The sequence below is a fragment of the Lepisosteus platostomus genome, chromosome 22, assembly GCF_059453375.1.
Source record: "Lepisosteus platostomus isolate fLepPlt1 chromosome 22, fLepPlt1.hap1, whole genome shotgun sequence".
Classification (NCBI taxonomy): Eukaryota; Metazoa; Chordata; class Actinopteri; order Semionotiformes; family Lepisosteidae; genus Lepisosteus; species Lepisosteus platostomus.
The window spans coordinates 13557902-13585007 of record NC_142632.1 but is presented as its reverse complement, the minus strand read 5'-3'; the positions used below and the strand labels follow the sequence as shown (position 1 = coordinate 13585007).

The 27106-nt window shown below is 38.3% G+C and overlaps 1 protein-coding gene across 2 annotated transcripts in view; it reads right to left on the bottom strand.

Annotated features, from left to right (window-relative positions):
• Positions 1-6750: 6750 nt before the first annotated feature.
• Positions 6751-27106, bottom strand: part of vmp1 (vacuole membrane protein 1) — a 70431-nt gene continuing 50075 nt past the window's right edge. For both annotated transcript variants that reach the window (XM_088615787.1, XM_088615789.1), the window contains exons 11-12: positions 8992-9094; positions 6751-8014 (exon numbers count right to left, since the gene is read on the bottom strand). In XM_088615787.1, coding sequence (XP_088471913.1) covers positions 7871-8014; positions 8992-9094 — 247 coding nt within the window. In that variant the 3' untranslated portion in view covers positions 6751-7870. The remainder of the gene's footprint in view (positions 8015-8991; positions 9095-27106) is intronic.

Genomic DNA, 27106 nt, shown 5'->3' with positions numbered 1-27106 from the left:
TGCATCTATAAATAGGTTACCACTTCAGGAGGGGAAACAAATAGATGGATTGGGTTGCTTAAAATGACTCTTACACACCATCCAGCAGTATCGCTTTACAGGCTGTAGTTTTCCTAGAGTCGTCTAGTATTGAAATTAAACAGGAAGCGGGGGGGTTCAGTTCCAGCCTTCATCATCAGTAGGAATACCTTTTGTAGTTTGTTTTAGTGCTGCCATCTAATTCATGATTTGACCAATTCTCACTACCAAACTTCAGTCAGCCTGGGTGGGATTAATACAACTAATTCATGAATGTATTACTTTATTATTAATAATAAAACTGTCATTTATAACTATTAGGTGGAGAAAATATTTTCAAACTTACTTATTTTTTTTTTTTACATGGAAGAATCGCCCGTTGCGTTTTGTAATATAAAACGAAATTGATTTTTGGAAACGCCGGCTGATCGGGTGTTTTTCATGCTCTGCTCACCACCACCAACCTTGCAGCCGCTTCACAGGGGAGAATGAAGAAGTGCTCTGACCCGCCCATCTTTCTGGGGGCCACAGTTCACTCGCCGGCTGCTCCACAGGCCTGCCACCAGGAGCGGAGAGAGCCCTGTCTGCCCTCCCTGCGCTCAGCCCGCTGTGCCGTGACCCAGGCTCGAACCCTGGCCAGTCATGCTCACGCACGCGTCCTCATACCCTTGAGGAGCGACCCATTTCAGACTCAGACCACCAAACACATGGACATCAAAACCGTTTCATCCGGGGAAAAAAACACGGAACTGGTTGCCGCGGAAACGCAGAAGAAATGACATTCCTTTTGAGAGGTCTTTTAGATGCGACTCCCGATTGCAAAAAAAGATTTTAGAACAACAAAACTAGGTTTTAGGGCGTCAAGCGTTTGTTCAGGACAGAAGGGAATAGGGTAATTTTCTGCAAATCAGCAGCGTAGTCTGGAATGGTTCGTAAAAACAAGCTCCATTACGTCCACCTTACGAGCTGCGCAGGACAGTTCGCTCATCTGCTGCTGAAATCAATTGGTCAATGAGTTCATAAGAAGCCTTTTGGTTATGGATGCAACTGAATAATGTTTAAAGAAACAACTTTCCTTTTTGGTAGACTAATACAGAAAACTGCAACAATGGTATATATACTGTATGAAAAACACTGTGGGCTGCCCCCAACTTTATGAAAGGACTGAAAGCAGTCGGTGCTACAGGTGTGTGGCGTGGAAAGTATCATTACATAAACTCCAACTCGTTCGTAATCTTAAATGCTAACAGCTACGAGTTCAAGGTTTCAAGCAAATCAAGATTTGCATGAACGTTTGTTTTGGCAACCTTGCATCCAGTTCGATTAACCCCTTCGTGGGCTGGAGGGTTTGCCAGAGGAGGGGAGGAGGGCACAGAGGTGTGACAGTGTCACGACAGTTCCAGGTTCCAGCCTTCCTGGCCTGTGTGCATGGGGCCGAGCTCACACGATCTGGTTTCCCACAGCTTCCCTATCTCCCAACAACAGGCGAGCTCTGATTGGCTACTTCGAACCATCCCAACTGGGCTGTGCGCTCCCCTCCCAGCTTGCAGTTGGCTTGAATGTCTTGGTCTCCCCCAACAACCAGGCCAGGGTATGAGAAAATGCATAACATGAGCTCACGCAAGTGCTGGGAAATGGGAAAAAATATGTTAGTGTATTTTATTCCTATTCTTTCCACTACCATAATCTCAGTAACGGATATGCAGGAGTTTGGGAGGGGGACGAAATTATGCCAAAAATGTCTCTTCCCCTCCTTGTCATCACACTGAAACACAAACATCTGGAGTTTGGAGAGATCCTGTTTAAACAAAGGTTGTTTTACCACACATTTTGCTTCATGAGAAACCGTTTCCTCCAGACGGCTGTGATGGCCAGAACTACTGGTTAAGTACATTTTTCCTGGCATCTGCTTTGCTCACCAGCGAACCTGGTTTCATCTTTTAATTGTGGCAAAGAGTTGTTTTTACATTAGTTCATGAGGGTGGAGGTCACAGGTGTGTGGCCTGATTAACACACTTGTTCTTCACCATCAGACACAGCACTGACAGTACGGCAGCAGAAAGAAGCTCAGCTCAGACCTACTGTCTTTTTGACATTCATGATTCGTATCGCATCTTTTTTTTTAGCGGAGTAACGTTTTTTAGCTTGCTTCTCTTCGTCAGTGCACAAGTGGTAACTGCATCGTGCTCTCACCGCAAGACTTTGCCAGTTTCCAGCGAGACTCGTTGAGGTGAAGTAGCCTTCCCGCAAATGCAAACGCAGGATTTACGATCTGACTTCATCAGAAAGCCACACCACTTCTGAAGATTCATCATCTCTCTTTATGAATGACTAAGAGAGCAGGATAGAGCAAAGTGCTTCTCCATTCTGCGAACAGGCACCCAGAGCACCAGTGTCAGCATGACAGCAGCCTTCATGTCATTCACTAGACTAATTCACAACTGACATTCTGATCAGCTTTTTATCACAGGAGGGGAAAAACAGGATGTGGTCGATCGTTTTGCTTGACACACTAATGTTTGCTTATAGAAAAAACTCTAGAAAAACAAATTAAAAAGGATTAATAATGCTGAAAAATGGCCCCCCATTCTTCCCCATCCATTCCCACACAGCGCTTTGTGCGATTCCTTTACATTGGAGCGAGCAGAACTAGCAAATTCTTACTTCACTCATGTCTTTTTGGCATGATGAATTTTATTTAAGAACTATGGTGTTGTTGAGAGTCAACTAACCCAGCATCTTTTCTGGGTGCTAAATGGCAGGGTGAACAAGTACTCCCTGCCCAGCAACACCAGCAGCACTCGTACCACACGCCTTGGACTGTAAGATTGTTTAGTGGGATTTTAACCACTGGAGACCAAGAAAAAAATATTAATGCCACAGTTATGACAGCCAGTTAAAACACGGGAACAGTTTCGAACCAGGGTGTTTAATCGATGGCCGACAGTGGCAAATGTCTTCAATTATTTTTGAATAGGTGGGATGCAATGGTCAGATTGCTAGACACCAACGCTCATTGTCTGCATTCCATTCACATTTTCAACCCTGCATTTTATGTCAGGGCAGCAGAAGAGACTTGGTATAGAACTGAATAAATCGAGCAGTCGCTGCTCAAACCCAACAGATTAGTAGCTAGAGGGGGATGGGCAAAGGGTTCCTCTGGTGAATGAGTTTATCAAACGTTTGTAAATTAATAATAGCTTACAAACCGTTGAGAGAGGCACAAATGCAAATGCTTTCATTTGTTTAATTACTCAAGGCTGCCGAGCAGCCTGTTGCACCCATTGTTAGTCGGGCAGTGGGATCTAACGTGCAAAGCCACTCAGATTATGTAAGGTGCCACTCTCTTCCCTTTTCATAACTGAGTGTTACTACAACACTTCACAATAACAACTCCAGATTAAAGAAAAAAAGGCAGCTCGTCAAAATACCCAGAACTGCTTCATCTGTTTTTCATTGTTAAAGCGGAGAGCTTTATTTGTTGTGCATTTTTCAGAACAAGATTTGCATCTCTCTAGGAATTCCTGAAAACTGCATGTATTATCATATTTTAAGCTATTTTCTAAGCAATATTTGTGGAAGATTTGCGTTGATAGCTCTTTAATATTTACAGGAAAAGTAACAGTTACGAAACGCAGCTAAGAGGGCTTTTGTTGATAGTTTGGTCCTCCGCATTTATTCATCAAAGCAAACCCTGCCTCATGGGAAGTTGCTTCATAGAATAAACACAGTCTTTTTACTTAAGCGCACCTGAACAGGATTTTAGAAATAGGATACACAGGACTTAATGTTAACCCTTTAATACCTGTAAGAGCACTCTTGTAGCTTCTATTTAATATGGAAAAATTAAATACTTGGCAAATCACACCTTACACACCTCTCGGATATCTCAACTAGGAGCTATTATGATGTTTTTAAAAAATACCATTTTTTTTTTGCTCATTTGCTTTGCTTCATCTGTTTTTGATTGCTTAAATCGGAGTGCAATGTTTTTTTTTGTGTTGCAGAACACTATTTGTATCTCTCCTGATACGCCTCAAAACTACCCATATTATCATATTTGAAAATATTTAATAAGAAGGATTTGTAGAACGTGCCACGATTTGCAAATATTGTAGAGATCTTCAAAGATCTACAGGAGCACATCCCACTGTGACAACACTGAAACCAAAGACCATGCTAGTCTGTCAAATAATTCACAATAACAGACCTGCTCTCTCCTAACTAGGTTCACCAAGTTTAATTTTCAATATACTAATATCACACTAATAATCACTTACATGCTCGGAAAGAGGGGTTATAAAGATCTATAACCTATTTTTTATAGATGTGGCTTCATTGAGACTTTTTTTTTTCTTTTTTAGGTCACTTTTAATTCACCTGAGCCCGTTCCTAACATGACAATCGAAGTGTTCAGAATGTGCCAACACAGGTGCTGTGGAGCACCTCAGCACTCCGACACTTCCAGCTCCCCACTGACGGACTTTTGTCTGGAACTGGTTTTCCCACTCTAGGAAAAATGGACCACCGCCATCACATTCAAACTGGCCGGCAAACTTGAATAAAGAGTGAGAAAAACGTAAAACAGTGGAAGCTGAACACCAGTGAACAGAAACCGAGAAGCCAGTCGGGAGGGAAGAGTCCTTTGCTGTGTTAATAGTGACTCAGTACAACCCTGTTGCCCTCTTTGCACTAGTCACTGTTCAGGGACATTTGTTCGCCCAGACATGTGGTTTTGAAGGAAATAATACCCTCAGGGGAGAAACCATTTCAATACCAATTGCACAGCAAAGGCCATCTGCACCTGGTACAAACTGGCAAAGACGAATCAGGCTTTGGGCTGGGTACCGGCACTCCTTGTTACTTGAACCGTGCCAAGCCTGTAGGTTTGGCAACGACCGCAGACTGACAAAACACAGATGTTCATACCTGACACTTTCTAACTCGGACACCTGGGCCGCACTTATGAAGGCACAACCGCTATTCCCAGAATTTAAGAAATAAAAGTTCCCGATGTTTTTTTTTTAACTGTTTATTTTAGAAATAAAAAAAAGCCCAGAACAGCAAATACACGGCACGCAGAAGATTTACAGAGTATTCCACGGAACGTTCTCGTCGAACAGGGAGACTCCAAACCTGCCAAAAGACGGATTTCCAAAAGCAGACAAAGCTGTCACTCATTCAAGAGTTGTCCACGGTTTAAGGGATGAAAAAATATGGCTCGCGTTATTTTACTGCCAAAATGGTGAACCGTTTCTCCTGAAGGTAAGTCATTCGTGCTTGGCGGGTTTATGACCTATGAAACACACTGTCAGTAATGCCAGGAGTTACTTAATACAAATTACGAGTGGAAACTACAGAACAAAACAAACTCGATGAACAACGACACACACACAAAAAAAAGCTTCTTGAGAAAAGGGAATTGGACAATAGTGAAACTAGCAAATCACACATAACAGGGAAGCCACGATTGCATTTCCACTGCAATATGCTCCAGGCTGAACGGTGTGTCACAATAAAGATGTTGCAATGAGGCATCCTTCTTGCTACTCGAGAATTTCAACTAAAACAGAGCCTAACCCTTTTCTGACGAGATGATCTTACCAGGAAGCCAGGGAACAGTCTTCCTTTGCACACCAAAGAGACGTATACTAATGAGTTAATAGAAGTAAAATAACAAAAGTGCAGGGAAAACAAAGATGCAGAAACATAAGTACATACGTGGCAGTTATATGATGTATTGTAATCATTCCCCTAGAGTGAGTCTGAAGCCACAAATATTTTAGGCATTCAAGAGAAACAGAATCGCTTTTGATTGAAATTTTCACACCGAAAAATGGGAACTGAGGAGACAGAACAGGATGCTGGTCTGATGAAAGACCCCAAAATGTCAGACAGCCTACAGACTGTTGTCGCCATGTGATGTAACAGCCAACACCAGTCTGATAAGCTATCTGACAGGATGGTAGAGTGATGGATTATGTCTGAGTGAAGAGCACACCAGGGAGACACCAACAACCAGGGAAAAAAAAAACAAACTTACCTCATTCTCAAAGCCACCAGAAGCTTTCTTCCAGGACAGACTGTTTTCCCCGTACAAAAATGACGGATACTTTAACCCATGTGTGTCCACATCAGCAACATGTGCCGTCTTAAATTCATTCTGAGACCGCGCAAGGCTAACATTTTTACAGAGATATCACCACCCCTCTCCCAGCTGCACTTTGTTGGATGAGCAGAAAATATTGTGCAATAGCCTCAAACAGATTCTATATCAAGTTACTTTGTGTGTTCCGCGTCTTTCCCAAACTGTAACATATTTGTTAAGGGAATCAAATCTGTATAGAAAAAGGAGAGACATAAGAATCTAATACGTGCTGTGCAACCTTGGAAAGCAATTCTGCTCACTGACCTCACTGCAGGGAAACTGACTCATCTGACAGCAAGACAGAGGAGACCATGTAAATGGCTCTACTGACGGACCATATCGCCACCCACAGCGAGCATGGTGTTAGCCTGTTAAGTAGCAGATTTTCATTCAGAAAATGTGTGTTACAGTTTGTGATTTAGAGGGAAGGAACATTATAGTTACTCCGTACATATTCCCTAACATTAATATTACAAGCTGTAAGCTGTAAATATCCCAACACTTTATGTCTTTACTGCTGGCTGCATGCACAAAAAAGCAAAACCCGCTGTTACACTGACTCGAAAGGTAGAAATAAAGAATACTCCAGCTATTTTTCTTTATTCTCAAATGAAGATTATAAGCTCAATGAATCAATGAAATGCTTTTAAAAGACAATATAAATAATTACACAGTACACAACTCCTCTCCTAAACAGAAACACAAAAATAGTGTCCCAGAGAAATCAACCTATTTTCAGCTAGCCCCTCCTTGAACTCAGATCAGAAAATATTCTGATCTGATCGATTTAGTGAGTTTACGTCTAGAGAAGCATCAAACCAAAGACTAATAAAGGGAGACACGAAAACCGGAGAATGATTCAGGGTGGTTTTATAAATTCTGATTGAAAAGTTAAGTCTAAATGTACAGAAAAATGGCATTAACCGCAGTATGTACAGTTACAAATGAAACATCGTTTTCTCAGCGTTAAAAATAACGGTGTGAGCTGTCAAAAAATGAAATAGTTATTTACAGGGTGTGCAATTTGTTTATACCATGTCTATCCGTATTTTTCATATTGCTATCCTAGTAAAACAGTGGAAAACAAAATTGTACAGGATACGTCTTATAAATAGGCTTAAAAAAGTAAAGAGCTGTTGCAGAGTATGTAATTGAAATCACCGTTACAACAGGAAACAAAACTTAAATCAGAAAACTTGTCCATACAATTATACATTGCAATTAAGTTAAATAAATCAAGTTAACTTTTAAGAATGTACTTCACTTCAATGGAAGCAGGACCCACAATGTTGCACAAGGCCTTGCAACAACGTAGTTAGTGCCAGCAACAAGTTAAACAGTGCTGCTCTGACAAACTGCTTAATGCTTGAAATGGTATTCACGTCGTAATTACACAAAATGGTTTTATATCGCGCAACCTACAGAATACCACTTTAACATGCCAAAATATGGGCACAGATAAAAACATTAAGCAATAAAGCATTTCAAAAATTAAAAAAAAAATCTAGTGGTTATCTATCTTTTACTTCTACTCGGGGGAAAAAACTACGATTCACAGAACTATGCCCAAAATTGGAAAGTTTTGCCATTTCAGCTTACTGGAAAAAATGGAAGAAAAGCAGTTTTGCTTGTTTTTTTTTACCATCGCTCGACCTGTGTTGCACAATCTGCCCCTGTACGAGTCGAACCAAACCCGTGTTAATATCATTTAGTTTTCTCCTCCGAGTACTTCTGCTGCTGGTTGCGTTTGGCATAGCTTTGTGCCATTGAGTTAATGATAGAACAAACAAAATAGCACACCATGATAATGACCACCTTCTCAAACACCCAAGACAGCCAGTTCTCGCCCTGAAAAGGAAGCACAGAGATGTCCTGTTACTTAACCAGATCCTTTCAGCAATCACATGGTCTACTTGACTGCAGCTTTCTGTGCAGCACACAATTCACAATTAGGTTAAACTGTTGCCTCATTTTCCTTTACAAAAGATGTTTCAGATGAAACAGCTGCTGTCGTGCCCGGTTATCCTCATTACAAGATAAATCCTCAAATGAATTACAGACAAAACTGAACTGCCCAGTAATTGTTTTTTTCCCTACAAAATTGTTTTTAATTTAATTTTTAAGGTATGAGGCCAACCTCTCTGCTTTTGTCAATTAACTTCAGTTTACATTCTGACGTCAGACAATCTCTTGTTACTGTAACTAGGACCACAAATATTGACATTCCTTTTTTAAAAATTCATACACATTTCATTAAGAATGAGATGATCTAATAGCTCAGTATGGATCTATTGCATTTCTGACTGATCTAATTAGATTACATATACTTGACTATTTAAACACTTAAGTAAAATAACTCGGAAAAACAGAAATGAGATGGCTTTTTTTTTTTTTGGTAAAAGGCCATTGTACCAGCTGATGTCACTTCATCTCAAGTTCGTCAGCTTGTTATTTCTTCCTCTCCAGCTCATACAAACAAGTCCTGTGTGAGGACAGGAACAGCGGAGAGCCTGTGTCTCGCTCAGAGGCTGACTCAGCCGGCCCCAGAGCCAGACACCCTGCCCTCACAGCCAGGGCCTTCTCCCAGAAATATTCTGGGCTCAACTCACGACGGGGGACCCATCCCGGCAAAATAAAAAAAGGCATCCATCTCCATTTCATATCACGATGTGCCCAGTTGAGGTACACTAATGAATGAAATTAATAAAACACTCCTGATAGAAAAAGACAGCAGGAGTATACTGGCTAGCGCTCTAGTCTCCTGGCCAGGGAACAGCAGGTAACATAGCAAGAGAAGGAGCTGGCGCAGGTTGGCCCTTGCTTACCGCTGGGGTGCCCTCGCCTGCTTTGTGATGCAGCTTTGCCCGCTGTGATTCCAGGTACTCGCTGAAGGGCTTTTGCAGCAGTGGACCTACAGCTGGGATGGCACTGGAGGGTGGTGTGGGGGGCACAGCAAGACCAGGGAGGAAGAGCAAGAGAGAAGGAGAAAAGAAACAAAGCAGAAGTTACATCAAGAGTACTTACCATCCAGGGACAGGGAAGGCAACAAAGGCATCATGTAACAGACTCGCTGTCCAGCCCCTGTCTCTCACAGCTTGCCATGTTTAACACATGAAGCTCTGGTCCACCCACCATGTACAATAAGGAAACTATTAAAGTTCATCCCAGATCTCTCACACACAAAAAATAATTAAAAAAAAAACAAAACAAACAAAGAAAAGAAATCTGTGAGGGTACAGGGTGTACCGAAATCTCTATTTCCTAAGAGTTTAAAAAAAAAAAACGAAAAAAAAAAAACTTCTTGGCTCTCCTCTAGTTGAGTTGAGGCAGGCTCATCCCCTGCAGTGTGCAGGAACAGTGCAGAGAGCAAAATGAATGACTTCTCAGAACTCTCACATTTATCACCAGCAGTTCCTGTAAGAACTGGTTTGAACCAATTAATGAGGAAGTGAGTCGTGCTTGTGTCATCACTGGCTAAAAAAGAAACTCCCTCCCCTCTTGCAAAAAAGGAAAAAAAAAAAAGGCGGTCTGTTCGAATAAGACAGCCCATATTAGGAAACCCTTTGTACAATTCTGTCCAGAAAAAAAAAAGAATGCACTGGCACATTTGAAGAGCCCATCCCCTCCTAGTCAGGAGTTAGTGATTAATCGCAGAGCAAATACAACTTTATGGAAATTCTCTGTTTTGCACTTCATAGCCCCTGTATAGTTTCCATTGTTAATGACACTGCTTAAGCTTTGTGGATCTCTGTCCAAAGACATGCTTGAAACCCGATTTAAGTGGCAGGACAGCATTAGCAGCAACATATTGGCACTTATTGCAATCTGTTCTGTCCTTCCCCGGCAATCACCTTTAATTCTACAGCCAGAAAGAGCAAAGTGCCCTCGTGATTTGCATTTACAACAGTTAAGTTCCATATAATTCTGAAAAAAAGACACCAGCAACCACCATCATGAAATGAAGGGGACAACAATGGAACTGTAAAACAGACACCAAGACTGTGGAGCTTTTTTTTGGGGGACAGCTAACACATTTAGAAATGACAACCTTGCTCTAAACTGTATAAAATATAAAGTATATCCATTTTGGATGCTGGATTGGACAGGCTACATATTAAACTGATTTTCTTCAGTTTGCTCCCCTATTATCTATCACAATGGCTAAACTAGTTTTAGTGATCAAAGACACCAAAGCTTCCGATATATTTTTGTGTGATTTGATGCTACCTCACCACCAGCCTTTTTAAAAAAAAAAATAAATAAAAAAATAAAAAAGACTTAAGCAACAGGCTTGCTGTAAAAGCTAACAGAGCTTTGGCCACGAGTTACAACTCACAAGCCATGAGAACTCGGTCCTGAGATGAGTCGTCTTTCTGAGCAACGGCGAGTCACAGCTGAAGCGGCGCAGACAAGCCCGAAAACAGCCTACTCCTTCTGACACAACCTGAGAAGGTTTTTCTTCACACAAAACCACTGGTACTACAGACTAGTGTGTGTAAGGTAACATTTACGCTTTAGTCAGAAAAAGAAGTCATCAGCAAACCGATGATTCGGCTTTTCTTCGTGAACAGAATTCCACAGTTTCCTCCTGGCGGCTCTTTATTCTCTCCCAAACTGTCCACATTTTAGGGATCAAGCAACACTTTAAAAGACTGAGAAGGAATTGTTAAGTGACTGCAAAAATAAATTAAGGGCTTTATTCAAAGGACTAAACCTCTAGGTCTTTTTCCCCACAGTCTTTCTCAAAGCCAAAAACCTTTACCCTCCTGTACCCAGCAAAAGTCAACACAGCCAAAACAAAATGTACATTTTCTTTCCAAAAAGGACAAAACCAAACTCCCTTTTTCAGAACTGCCAGGTAATAAAGAATAAATAAATTGTAACACTTAATTTTAATTTGAATGTCCTGAAGAGCTGAGATAACAACTGCAGATTTGATTGTTAAACCTGCACAGAGTGATTCATGATAAAACCACTCTCAGTATACCCTCCAAAAAATGCTGTAAAAAGGAACCAAGAGAGAAGAGTTTCACGGTGCATTAACAAAGAACCATATTAAAAACAGCGCTTTTCCACACAGACAAAAACTTGATATTTGCAACCAAAATCTTAAAACAAGAAAAAAAAATGTAAGACACCAAGGCAAAATTGCTCTAAATATGATATATAAATATAAGTCTTTAGCTTATAATTGTGTGTTTGTAGATATATTTAATTATTTGGATTTAACAGAAAAATAACTTAAATGTGGATATGCAACATACTTAAAAATATTTTTTGAACACCTCATCCAATTTTTTTAATTTCTTTGTAAATCTGCAGTGATTTATTTAAATTTGACTTTTGTATGATTTTTGCTTAAAAGTAAAAAAATTGAAGTGCATTCAATCTGGGATTTTAATTAAAAATGCAGTGCATACTCTTTGATTCACTTAAGTGCAAAGTTATTTTTGTAGCAGAACAATAAATTAGTTACAGGAAGCAGGTTTTACTAGTTTTTTTAAAAAAAATGCACCTTTCAATTTTTGGATTTTTGTGTTTTTTAATTTGTTTAACAAATGTATACTTTTTATTCATTTCATTATTTTGCTTTGAACTGTTTCAACTCCAAGTATTTTTTCTTGTCCATTTAAAATACTTCATATTCTTCACAACTAACACAACTAAAACATTTTGCAGACATTATCATAACTCTAAAATTAAAACAAAAACAGTCAAAGTAATTTGTTTTATTCCAACCTATGTTAGATGAAGGTGTCTTTTACAGAATTTAATTTAAACACTGCAGCATACAATACTGCACACAAATCAAGCTATTCAGTACAAAGCTAGGTGCTAGATGCACTCTTTAAAATGTTTCAGATGAAAAATGTAATAATTTTGAATACAAAACCCTTGCATGGCAGACAAGTTAGTAGTTTTTTAAACCATCAATGCACAGCAAAATCTAACCTTACAATCATTTTGCCAATACATTGTGTTACGATAAAATAAACTTCAGGTTTTAGAGGAAAACAATTGATTTTCTTTAATTAAAATCCATGACACACACTGAGCGATCCCCCTCCCTTTAATTCTTTGTATTCCTTTTTCGACAACACTGCATTTGAAAATTCAACAAAGGCCATTCACATTTTGTGTAGGTGTCTATGTACCGTCATTCCTTAATACTGTATCTCTGTGCAAAAACAACTCACAAGGGATTTATTGTCATTTAATTTTTTGGAGGGATTGTTGTTGATTAAACTCAATGTTGATCACATTCAGTGACATTTAAGGAAGAAAATTAGCCTAAAAAACTCAGGAAAGAAAATACCACTGCTGGTATTATTATCTGCATAATCTACATAGATCATTTGACTACTTAGGTTTTTAGGTTTTCAACTCTATATTTAAAAATCTGAAGTTTAATAACTATAATGTACAACTGTATAATTAGGCAGATCAACAGACCAAACCGAAATCATCATAAATCAACTAGAAGCAACAAAAATGAATTGAAATGCAGTCCTGTGCATTACAGTCTTTCTAAAGTCAACCAGTGAATACTTACAGGTTATTTTTACAAACTGAGAAAGACAAGACAAAAACGGGTGAAAATAAGTGCAAAACTGTGAAAGACTACAGTTTTTAATTTTGTCCATTTATGGTCTTATCTTTTCTTGTAATAAACTACATTACTCTATATGAAAAAAATTCAAGTGGACACAATTTCTCCTTTTCCACAACGTACTCTTTATGGAACCAAACAGTGGGTTAGATCAGATGTTGAAAAGCCAAATACATTTACCAAGACTCTCTGTGAGTGCAAGAATGGGATATTTCATACCACAAAAATGTTTAAATATCCTATGAGATAAATGGACAGCATGAAAATTGTGTGTTATCTCTACATTTCAGATTTACTTTTCCTTCAAGTTCAAAACCTTTGACTGGAAAAAAAAAAACTTGCTCTTGCACCATAAAAAACAAAAACCTGGATAATGGATCCTAAACCAGTAAAGATTAAGCAACCAGGAGAAAGCACCCTAAAGAAATAAAAAATACAAACACGAAAAACAGCACGATTTCGCCTGTATGGCGAGCTCTGTGGCACGCTCCAAGAAAAAGAACAACAGCTAAAAGTCTAAGCAGATGAGTGGATGAGTAATTCAATTTGTTCAATGAATAAATAGGCCAGAAGGAGTGAGGGGCTCTACTTTGCTGAGCTGCTTCTCCATTATCTCACAATAGATCATCCTGTTTCCTTGAAATGTCACCATCATCATCATCATCACCAGCTCTAGAGGAGACCATATCTAGCGGTGCTGAGAAGCAAAAAGGGGGTGACTCAGAAATTGGGAGGGGGGGGGCAGAAGTGCCTAATGCTGTTGAGGGAGTCTCATCTCCCAGGCCTGAACGCCACCAGAGGCTGACACATCCCTTCCTTCTGTCTACCTCCTGCTTCAAACACAAAAGGATAAATTCACAACAAACTAAAAATGATTCACTCGATTCCCTCACCCCCCCCCCAAAAAAAAAAATAAAAATAAAAGTTTGGGTGAAAGAAAACATGGTGACACATCTGAAGCCACGATCCCTCATGGCAAAAAGCAAAAAACAGCTCTCAAAAACAAATGTACGCGCGCAATTTCTGCAGTTCTGATAAGCGGATATCTGCTTTTCAGCAGCAGTTTGTATCGAAGCCCTTCTGTGCAGAACAGGACCACAGAAAGCTGATAAAAGTGAATGGCATGGCAGAGATTTCCAATCAAACTGCAGAATTGCAGCAAAGAGGAAGCACAACTACAATTTAAAAAAAAAAACGGCCACCACAGCGTGCTCATTTTGGAGGGAATTTTTTTTTTAGCTTTAACTGAAGATCTAGTCACGGGGGCAGGAGTTTAAATTTAAAAATATACAATTTAAACATTCCCCCTCCTCTCACAGACACACACTCCCTTCACCCTTCCTTTCAGTCCCTGAAAAAAAGGAAACTGTGCAGTTTTTTAAATGGTTAATTTTCTTTGCAGACATCTAAACAGGCTTCAACGGTTAGTATTTTAATGAGCTGTCATTTCCTGTTACAGATAAAAGATTCTCACATTATTTAACCATTCACTTCCTTGAGACCAAATTCCATTCATGATGAGTCAGAATGGACCTTAGACTTTTGTCTCAATCAAACTAACCCCACACACTGAAGCCACCTCTGTACAAGTCTGCCATTTACAGTAGCTAACCAGCATATGAACTACTAAAGCAAGTCTTCTGCACGTGTTTACAAGTTATCCCATGCAGTCAATTATGTTGAAAGATCTGTCTGCTACTTCTGAATTCAGATAAACTGAATAAAAGAAGATAAAAGAAGAAGAGAAGCCCCCAATTATGTTACATGGGAGAGAATAAACTAAACAGCTTGCTTTTCCTTGTCTCACATTTGCTCCCAATTAAGACCAAATCAAAACAATGTGTCAGCAGTTTCAAATCGCCCGTCTAAACGAGGTGATTCCATCAGGACGGTGTCTCGGTGATGAAAACAAATGGGAAACTTTCAGACAATGAAAAGGAAATGACTGATGTAATAAATGAATAAATATTCCATTCATTATGGAGGAAGAAAAGGACAACCTCCTTCATGGTCAAAAAAGACATTTTCATATTGAATATCATTGGTACAGAAAAGCAGAGGCATTGCAGAAATCATAACCACTCTATAATAATCACCATGGCCTCATAGTATACTACCAAATGTACTTAAAAAACAGATGTTATTCATCTCTTGATTGCTGGAAGAGTTAATAAAACTCAAGAATCACTTAGAACAAGGCGAACACTCATTTACTTCAAGATTGCGTATGTGACACCCATTAACAACCAAAAGAAATAAAGTAACAATTGATCAACTCTTACATGTAGGTTGAGGGAGCAAATACTCAACTTTACAATAATCTACACAGAACAGAATTCTAGGGAATAGCCAACATGCTTCTCTGTCTTGATAGTCTTTGAACAAGCAACAGATATAAAGGGACCATATGAAAGTGAATATAAAATTTTCAGAAGGAATTAATCATAAAAGATTGATTCTAAAATTGCAGGCAATACACACTCAAGATCATTTGCTCAACTCTTTTTAGCCTTGAACACAGAAGACAATTAATACAAACTGGACATGTGTACAAGTATGTATAAAACCACGGACAAAAGCACTGGGAGCCGGGACGAAGCCATGCTGTCAAACCTTATATACTGCCTTCTTATATACTGAACAGAGGAAGAATAAGAATGCTTTTTAGAACAGAACAGTGAGCACATTTAAATTCAGGAATTATTTCTAAAGCCATTGTGTCAATCTTGTAAATACACATTCTGTAACAGTGGGTTAAGTTTCTGACTCCAGACAGAAAATAACAAGTAAGCCTATTTTACTAAGAAAAATCAAATAGTCAAAGTCAACCCAATGGCCTCTTTTTAAGTCAGAGAAAACTGAACAGGAGGTGCTTCTGTACACAAAGAGGTGTGGGAGTGTGGTACAAGCTACCCAGGCATGCTGAAGAAGTCCTTACCCTGGTTTCTTTTTAAGGAAATGGCTTAATGAAATCCCAAGCTTCATTAACTACTAGCAACCAAAGGAGCTAGATGGGTTGTAACCCCTCATCTTTTATGAAAATAAAATGTCTTTATATCTGTTAGTGCTTTCACACGAAATGAAAGGTAAATTGCTTTCAGGCTTGAAAACTGACAAATTCAAATGTAAAGGGGAAAAAAATCAAATATCAATACAAATATCAGTAATGTCTCTCATAGATCAGACAAGAACGATAGGCAGGGAGGCTGGTATATTGAGTGGCAAGAAGAGGAAACGTCTTCTCGGGAAAAATTAAATTGTGAAGGATTAGTAGTTTGATATAAGAATTACTCGCAGGATCTTGTCACTTTATACCCAAGAAAATAGTTCTCCCTACAGGAAAAATACATGAGACACAATAGTCTTTGCTCTGTGAAAACAGAATATACCCGGGAATACACAAGAACTAAAGCCCTCCTCAAAATGTTTTACTAATGTCAACCACACATTAATAAAACAATGCCAAACTAAAAAAGTAGATTTATCAAAATCAGCTTGACCTGGGACAAGATAGGTAGCATCAGCAGAGTCTGATTTTTGTGTAGTCAGAATACACATTGTACATTTTAAGCCTTTTCATGATCACTGTTATCCCAACAGATACAAATACCTTTATGTTTTGTATATATATTAAATATGACCATCTTGACCAAGTATGTTCCCTACAGATGTTAAAAACATAGAACAACATAACAGACTTCCTTCCTGCTCCTTCTGTAGTCACACAGTACTAATGCGCTGTTGCTTACAACACACGGCATACTGTAAACTATACCAAACCAAACTACAACTTAAGAAACAGATTCCAAATTAAACTCTGAGTCTTGGCCAAGCTCTGAACACACTGTGGAATGGTACATTAATGTTTAATGTACCACACTGGAAGTCTACAATTCTGGAAGTAAACAGGGTGAAGTAAATAATACCAAAATAAAATGAGGTAAAATTGGACCTCAGGGGTTATTCTTTGCATGCTGTTGGTTTTATCCAGGCTTGCTTCCCCCTGCCTCCCAGTATGCCACGATCTTTTTGTTAATCAGGATTCCTCCCTATGACTTCATCGCATAAACATGACTACTGTCTCGGATACAACTCTCCAAACCAGGGAGTAAATCACATCTCAATTTTTAGCCATCTGTCTGCACAGGCAGACTCAGACTGCATTGCTTAAAAAAAAAAAAAGAATTAAACAAAAGTAGGGGGGGGGGGGGGGAGAGATGAGGTCATTTTTGGAAGTGGTTCTTATCTTTGCAGGTCTGCTGGGACGGACAGCCAAACACTACCCTTTGGTGCCCACTGCCAGGGGTGGGTGTTATTATTTCAGTTATTTCCCAGTCATATTAAATATAATCTCCAGGTTCTACTAAAATCCTTGGCCATTCGGTGCTAGGAGCAGCGAGCAGTTACTGGACGCTTCAGATGCTGAGCTGTGCAGAGGGAGGGAGAGTCGGTCTCATTTAAAATCTCATTTGTGATTAAGCTTTGACACGCACATGTTTCAGGAATGATAAGCCACGTTACTACAGAAAGAACAATCGCAAAAAGAACGACTTCCTCACAAACAACCTGAGAGTGTCCAAAAGGATATGAGCGAGAAGAGGCCATTTCTCTCCTAGCAGGTCATCCGGTCAGTCCTCAGTGTCTTAGTGATCGAAGAACCTTTTTCGAGACTGTTTTGGACACATCCGTATGAATCAGCATCCGCAACAGTTTTCCTAGCTATTGTAAAAAGCCTGCTTCTCCTAAACCCCCTTCCACATTGCACAATACTGAAATAAATAACATTTTTGATAAATACCCAGTCCTTCGCTCACACTTTCTTGTATGAACGTAGATTCGGATTAACGGTATGGGTCCATTATTCTCCACATAACTGTTCTAAAACAGTACATCAGGATTTACAGCTCTCATATTCAATATTTACAATAGTCCTGCAGGACCTAAAGGGAGTGTCTGTAAACAGAAGACACAGACCTATATGTGCATTAAAGGATAATATCTGAAGAGAAAATGTTATTTTTCAGTCTTTTAGAACCTTGTAAAGGTTCACTATTTGCACTATTTGCAAAGCAAAGCAAAGCTGCAGTTTACTACAAAACAAATTAGCTACAAGAATCTACATGAACTGGTATTTTGATTTGCTAATTGGTTTCAGTGAGAATACTAACAAGAAACCTATCAGATGCCAATAAATGCTAAATAACAAGAATGTCATAGGAATAAAGAACACACCTGAGATCTAGACCATGCTCAATTTCACAACCGATCCCGTAAACCAGAATCTACAGTACATACAGTACAGTGTTGGGTGAAAATCTGCACACGCTTTGCAAACAGCTTGGTGTTGCCACAAATGACTGTGAGTGAAAGTTCCCGCTTTCGATAGTGAGAAGAGTTTGATTCAAGGAGGCACAGAAACAGAAGCAGTGCAATGATGCTTGCACCTTGTCCTTCCAAATGCACATCACAGGTTTTACTGCCTTGAGTACACTCTTACTAAAACCACACTCACAACTGCTCACAAAACATTTCTAATAGCTACCCAAATCTCCACTATAATGTGGGCCACTCTAAAGGCAGCAAACACATCAAACAGACTTTTATATAAGAGAGTGTATGCATGTACTGTACACACACAAAAAGTTAAAACACTAGCATGTTTTAAAAGTACTTTGATTCCATGCACTGCAATAACAAAATTCTAAACCGACAAACTATTTTCAGGTAATAATCATTTATTTCTTGCCTACAGAATTTTTGTAGTGCTTGAACACTTTTTGTGGATATTTTTTATAAAATTTTTAAATCGAAGAACTCGAAAAACAGATTTTTGAAATCTTAAATTGAAAAGCAATGGGAACCTGCTCACAATTCAGGAAAGACTTTCCTAAAATACTGTTCACTAATTTGCACAGCAGTTTAACAGGTAAAAAAAAAAAACATACACACATGCTTTTTGCATATTAATTAATGCATTTAATCTTATAAAAAGATCATAAATCCTTAGTTGTTTGACAATTGGTTTATTCACATTTTAATAAAGCCTCATATTGCATCACATTTTATTTTACACTTTTATCTGTAAAAGAACTACACATAGCAGAAAATGATCAAATCCTATTCAGAACAGTTTTCTGATGAAACCTAACTTTAATCTAGTCAAAGTATCAATCTACTGTAGTTTTAAAATAAATCCAAGTAAATCTCTACTGTAACCCAATAATGCCAAACTTTACATTAGAACTACTGTACCCCAAAGTGCGAGAATTACATAAACAGACCATAATGATTTCTTTTCTGTTTTTTCTTTATTTTTTAAACACATTCTATATACGGAGGAGAAACAGTGTGCCTGCCCTATTCTGGTATGCCTTATTTCTTCTCATGCTCAATTCCCTCAACTTAAAAAAAAAAGAAATAAATCATGTTGGAATTCCAGGTGTTTTGGAAGACTTCTACCATTAACACTTTACAAGTCTTTCTTCAGAAAATACTGAGAGAAATTCGCTTTAGATCAAAATGCTTGGAACAGCATCATGATTGTCATCTGTTTTTTCAGCCACTGGATTCTTTAACCAGAAAGACTATAGATGACTGACCCAAAAGCCCTCTGTTACCTTATTTTTTGGGAAAATACTCTTATTCACTACAACACACCCCTAGAATAGAAAACACGAGAACAAATCAAGTACTGTAGTTGCAATCATAGCACATAACTGTACATAAAGCACATAACTCTAACAATTAAATTATTTAAGGAGGAACATAAAGTATTATCTTTCTATGTAACATAAATATCTCTAAATAGCTCTATTTAAAGCTATTTAAAGTATAAATAACCAAATAACACCATTTGTTTCCAGGTAACAGATTTTAAACAAACTGCTTTATCTTCTTTATGATTCTGTATATTTTAATATTTTCAGACATTTCATCGACAGGCATGTAACAAATTTAATAGTGTGACAAATAAAGCTGGAACCCACACTGGTCACTATGGGTCCTGCCACAGAACACTAAGAGGGAGGCTTAAGTCCCTTCACACAGTAAATGATCTGTCAATTGAGGATAATTATATAGATGCTACTTTTTTTAATGTCAAGATCCCAACAATGAGGTCATGGGTTTTGATGGTTTTATGTGAAAAATGGAGAGAGAAAAGATCATTCAGATTAATAACAATGCATTTAGGAGTTCATCAGTCATCATTCCAATATATTTAAAATTCTATATCTGTGCAGAAAAATTCATCTGGTTTATTTGGAGGTGCAAAATCAAATTTCAGCAGATTTTTTTCAGTTTTCACACTAAAGCCATCATGCCTTTTTCCTTTGCAAGCCAAACAGTTCTGCATGGCTTCCTTGCAGTGGACTATATCCTGGTTACCAGAGCTCTCTCTGGGTGATTTTTGGGAAAACGGTCAAATTGAGACACGGGACAGAAAACACAAATGTGTCAGAGATGAATAACACAGGAGGCGACCAAAAATGTATCATTTTCATTAGCTGTAACAATGGGACAAAAGAAAGGTGTGAAAACAGATGAGCCCTTTTGCCTGGCTCATCTGTCTGGCTAAAAATCTAAACAAAAAATATCTAATTTTAGTTATAGAGAGAAATATTAAAAGAAAAACATTTTAAAGGCACTGTACTGAATTTACAGTTAATGTTATTCCTTTTCATCCTCAATCATTTTCTCCTTATTATTGGTTTATTACATCTTTATTAATCACCACTGGTAGAACACTTAAGAAATATTACTTTTCATAGAAAAGTGATATTATTTTAAAAATCGACACTGTTTTAGAACAGAAATATACACAGCAGAACCCAGCCTGCCCCTCTGTCTTTAAACCACTGCTTCGATTGCCCACAAACACTCGAACTGACATAACTGACAAGTAAAACCTACAGTATTTATTTTCACAAATACCTTGCAGTATATCTGCAGTCATGTCAGGCCTAAAACAGAAATTGATAATTTTAAATCACTTTGGAATTTGAAACCGAGAAGGCGGCAAACTCATTTAAAGCTTTCTTCAGTAAACATTATTTATAATACTGTTTTTGCATATTGTATGTACTCTGCTCTCCAAAGGGACCACACCCCATTTTGCTATAGACTGTGTATTCACACACAGTATTATTCCTCAATGTCCCACAAACTAATGGATTTCCACTGTACATAGGTACTCCATCAATATGAACTCTCAAAAGATCAAACTTAAGACATTAAAGAAGTTACAGTAAAAAATTCAACTTAACAATCAATGTATTTTTTTTACTTAGGTTCAAACAAAATAAAAAATTAGCAATCTTTTTTTTGTGATTTATTGGTCTCCTAGCTCCTTCCTAAAACAGATGCTTTTCTTTTCAGCCAGGTCAAAAAGGTATTAGATTTTACTCAAAGTCATCTTTGTGCAAAAATGAAAGTGCTATTCCTGAGATTATTTTTCCAATAGCTTATTCAGTCATTTTTCCACTGCGCTCTGAGCAAAAATCGGTCTAAAATTCCATGCCAATGACAGAATTCCAATATCTCTTCATTTAAAAAACATAAATTTAGTTAATGGGAGTCATTCGCTTGCATTTCTTTGAGAAGGCTGAAGCATTAGTACAGGCTGACAGTCAGATTGGACCAGAGAGCAAGCCATTTTTTAACTTGAGGATGCAGAAATAAGTAAGGAGAACTGCTGAAATAAATAACCTGTAAAATGTATGATAGACTACAGATGTTGGAAAAAATATTACAAATTATGTTCCTTTCGTTCCCATTCATATCAAAGAGGTCAGTCCTAAGGAACACAATAGACCTTATTATTATGCATGTTAACACAATCTAAAATATTCTCCTTTGTTTAGAATAAACCCCTTTGCCATCATTTAAATAGGAAATATGCTAGTAAGGAACTTTGCAAATCAAGTCACCAGAGCTGACCAAATAAAGGAGCACAGAAGCGCTTATTTGTTAATTTACAAACAGGATAATCCTCCTCAACATGCAACATCCTGAACCGGTGTTAACTCTGGCCAGAAAGTCACCGTTCATATTCATTTCTCTTTTCTAAAAAAAATTGCATTTTAAGTGGAAACCAGAAGCTTTCTTATTACAGTTGACTATGAGCCACTGTCATAAAGGTCTCACTGTCTATGTTTTCTGAGAATCACTTTAAATTCCCTTAATATATTAAAAATAAAACCTTATTAAATTTCCTGAGAGGACAAAAATGTAACAGAATGCCGTCCACTCTAAATGCCCACAAAAATGTTCTTAACTCATCCAAAGCCATACAATAGAGATCATCATTTTTTAAATAGATATTTTTGGAATACTTTGGCAGGGTACTTGAGAAAAATATTGCTTACCATTTAAACTGAAAACAAGACTCCTGGTGACTTATTACCAGAAGTTGACTTTTACCATATAATTACTAATACAATGTAAATATCTCCTGTTTTTATATCTGACCCAACTTTATGCAGATTAGACTGTTTAAAAGATTCAATGACTAATGAAAGAATCTCTGGCAGGTTGTGAAGGCAGATATATATGTGTTAAGGCAGGAATGATGATTGTGTCAGAAGTGAGCAGGGTGAAGAGCAAAACAGCTTTATTTCTAAATACAAAAAATTACACATTAATTTTCACACCAGGTTTCTTTTGATTGAATGCTGAATGCAATTAAAGTTGAGAAATGGTTAAGGCAAAATAATGTGGTTTAACTTGAATGATCCGAGATTAATTGAATCTCCTTTTCAGGACCGGCAAAGCAGTCTAAAAGTGTTTTAATAATTTACATTACCACATCCATCAGATCCAGAAAAAAAAGGTTATTTTCCAAGATCCTTTGAGTAAAAGTTAGCTAGTGAGTGATGCAGATTTGTTTTTGAAATATTTAAAAGAATGTGCAGAGGAAAATGAAACTATTTTAATATCTGTTTCAGGATGATGATCTTTTGGATCCATAGAGATTTCTTCCTGCTGATGTGAACAGAGGCTTGTGACGGGCCTGTGTCGTGAATGGTGAAATAACTCCAGAGGTGAGCCGTTAGCCTGACATGGGGAAGCGCTTTAATCTGGTTACATGCACCTGGAAACTGGAATAAACGGCATCATATAACTCCGCATTAACAAAATGCCCCTAAAAATGTTCATCTGCTAGGTTCAAGTCTGGTGAATGTCAATGTTCCCCCTCATTTTTAAAGGCCTGTGTGCGCAAAACAATTTAAAGTTAAAGTACATTTTTTCCCCAGTGACAAAAACGTGTGTGCACTAAATTGGGTTATGTAAAACTGTAAACCTGAAATTATTTTGTGTAAATATAGAGATCCAAAAGACTGGGACAGAGTGATTCAACGAGCCCAGGCATAGAGACTGAGTGTGGAGCGTGCATGAACAGTGAGCTTCGAGACTACAAGAGCACGGATATCAATGATCGAGTAGCAATAATAATGCACACAGCCAAGTTGGGCCTCTCGCAGCCAGTCTCATGTGGTCAATTTAGCAATTTTCAATTGACGTCATTGTTTGTTTTATCATCAGCATATTTTGGGGGGGAATTTAATTTTTGGTGTGCAGTTCAATTTCCTATGTGTGCTGATTTCATAACGTGTGTGCGTGCGCACACGCGCGCAGCTTAAGAGGGTGAATGTAAAAGAGAGGGCTTTGTCCTGTTTAGCAGTCAGAGCCTTCTGAAATATGCTTGTAGTACCAAAAAATTACGATTGAATGTTTAAACATTGCCTTTTCTCCTCCTTCATGTCGGCTGTGATGACATTAAGAATCACCTTGCTTACGGTGTGACAATTGACTGTGGAAGTTTCTTATTCATACACATAGCTACAGGAAAGCAATCAAGACGATGTCAAGTGGCAGGCCTGCAGTTCCAATGGCACAAAGATAGTACTGGTGTGCTCATAAGTACCCAAAGATGGAGGCTGCAAGTGGCTTTTTAAGCAGATATGGAGCTGACAAAAACAGAGTGCCAATTCAGTCTTATAACAATCCCTGTGAAAGGGTTTACAGTAGTACAGTAGTACGGACTCCTTATTTGTTTTATGTGCTCTTTGGTGAATCAGTTTTTATTAATTTTAAATTGCTTCCAATTTTCTGAAGTGTATGATTCAAAACAGTAATCCACTCAGAAAAATGTCATTACTTGTTTTATGGAGGTGTGTGGGGTGAACTACAGTTTGGCGAAAATTGTAGTTTCCCCTCCTATATAAAAAGATGATTTATGAACTCGGTGTGTATGTTATAAAACGGAATATCAAAAGCATTTTTTTTTTTGCTGCGGCTGTAGTTCTTAAGCATCCATTTGAGGTCCTAAATTATCCATCATCAGTCACGCAATGGGGTTTTTAAAAACAATACAAAGACTTACTCCATTATAAAAGAATACAAAGTAAATACCATTTTAGTTCTGACACATTTGTTAATGCTTTTCCTTTAGATTTAAATTTTGACTTGTTAAAGCAGGAATGTGATTACTGCTTAAAATTCAAATTTCTACTACCCTGGACAAAGAGCACATTAATGACAATGTTCTCTCTGTTTACTCCTCCATCTTCTGAACTGCAAACAACTGCACGTTTTGGGAATCATTCATATAAAAAAAAACAAAGATGATACATTTTGTGCGCAAAAGGGATGAAATCTGCTACCGTAACGAGCTTGTGTATGCACACACAAGACGTATGGAACTTACGACAAAAATAGAGCTGCAAAAAATAATTTGGCTAAAAAAATGACAAGCAGAAAAATGAATAAAAAATAAAAGACCACTTCTCTGTTGTGAACTATTATATCCCTTTTGAAAAGCCAACATTTACATACAGATATATGATCTCACACTGTACGTCTGTGGATTTAGTTACTGAGTTTTCCAACTGTAAAGCAGCACAGTTTATCATTAAAAGAAAGCTTCTTCTTATTAAAAGAAATACATCCACAATCCCCCTTGTAGTGAACACTAGGATACATGATCACCAGGTAAAGTAAACTTTGAGAATACAGGGCAAAAGTCATTTCTTGGAAACTAGTTAGCAAGAAACGTTCAACTAAAACCAATACTGGGACAAGGACTGTATCTTGCTCCATTTTATTTGAAGGATAGAAGAAGGAAGGAGGAATGAGTGACAGGTTTCAAATGTGGATACATTCGTATGTTGTCTTCCTTCCACTAAAAGTTATTATACCCCATAAAAAATGCCTTGATTCATAGATAAAGAATAAATACAATTTAATGGGAATAAAAAAAATGAGAATTTCTTCTTTTTATTGAAGGAAAACCAAATGTGTTCTGATCTAGGATTCGCCCTTAACCCACCTCTGCTGCATTTTTGCTAAATTCTTGGTAGCTTTGAACGCAGAGGGTCTTTGGGCAGGAAACAGGCGGTTAAAAACACGTCAAAGGGGGAATTTAAAAACCGGGTTCTGACAAAAACAGAAACTTTTCTTTTTTAAGATCTCCAAAACCAACAAACACACATGGCTGGCTCAACAAGAGCATGAACTGAATTTATTTTTTTACCACAGGTTTTCACTATTGGATGCCCCTCTTGGCAATTTTTCACAGCCGCAAGCTTGAAATTTTGCAAAATTGTTAAAATTGTTTTTTTATGTTACACTAAGAGGTGTGGATGTACTGAACAAACGATCAGGACGTGCTCTAGAACAGAGTGCACTGAATGTCTTCAGATAGACACTATCAGCAGCCAAACACCAAACATGCAAGAATGGCCAAATACCCTTCTCTTGTCTTTAATCTAGAAAAATGCACAAAAAGACACTTTTTAGGTTTTCTATGCACGTTGTACTTGTGGCTATATATGAAACACATATAACAATATAAAACAGTGGTTACTAGTTATAGGGCTTCACTGGACTGATACATTCCAAACAGCAAAAACATTTTTTCCCACAAAACAGTTTTTGCAACAGGACATGTCTGCAGACAATTACCAGACCTTCAGTGTTGCTGTTGTTAAGTCTAATATTGGAAATCCCACCAACTGAGATTTCACAGATCAGCAGATCAGATGATACCGGGCCCATGTTACTCATGATGGATTTTACTCTGTGTGCAGGGGAATGAGAAACAATGCAGATGTGGCATGAAGTACAGACACTATCCATCCATTTTTAACCCCTTCTTTCAATTCAGGGTCGCAGGGTCGCTGGAGCCTATCCCAGCAGGCAAAAGGAAAAAGGCAGGGTACACCCTGGATGGGACACCAGTCTAACGCAGGGCAGAGTAAATGAACGCACACCTAGGGCCAATTTTCCCAGCAGCCCATTAATCTACCAGTTTGTGGGCTGTGGGAGGAAACCAGAGCAAACACAGGGAGAACACGCACACTTCCAACAGATAACACCCCAGGTGTGTAATTGAACCCAGGTGAGGCAGCAACGCTAACCACTATGCCATTATGTCACCAATACAGACACTAATTTGGTTCAAATGTAATAGCCTGATCTTTGCTTGCTCTCAAGAGCAGGTGATAAGGCTGTTTCCTACTGTAGTGTAACCCACCAAGACGTTTAGATCTAATCCCCTACTACTGCCAGAACCACAGCACCTGCTGTGAGATCTATGGCTACTACTACCTCTGCTATTACTTGCATGGCTACTACATCTTCTCAAACTGTGAAACACAATAACTCGCAGTTTCCTGAACTTTAAGACAGTAGTATTTCTTGAGATGAATCAAGCCACAAACCACATACCAGAGGCACTGACGCAAAGAGATGCATCTATGACTCCCTGCCAGTCCTTTATCAAAACTCTCACACATCAGTGGCCTGGAGAAAAAGTCATGCTCCTGGCACCTCTCAATGAATTTTATTTTCCCATGGTGAGCGCCCAGATGCTTAAAGCAATTAGCCTGTGACACGCTGTGACCGTTGTTACCTTGCAACACTTAGCTGCAGGTGAAGGATGGCTGCTCCAGTTTTCTGCTTGCTACAAACCTCCATGAACCTGCTCTGGGCCTCGTGGCACACAGACTCGACAGCTATACGGCCATCATGCAGTCACTTCACACTGGTCTGATACACGAACATCAGCTGCACAAAAACACAGACTGGTTCGTAGCCTAAGAAGGGGTCATGCCCTCACCCCAGGGCCAGTTTAGATCCATGAAAAGAGCTGAATGAACCCATGGCCTCTCAGTCTCAGTCAGCCTTTTGGCACATCCATGAGAAAATGGAAGCTTACTAAAATACAAAACCTGAAATAATTTCATATATTGGTGTGTAAAGAAACATTTAATCTATTTCAAATTGCTTTACATTTAATATATCACTTAGAAATCTGTACCTTGGGTATG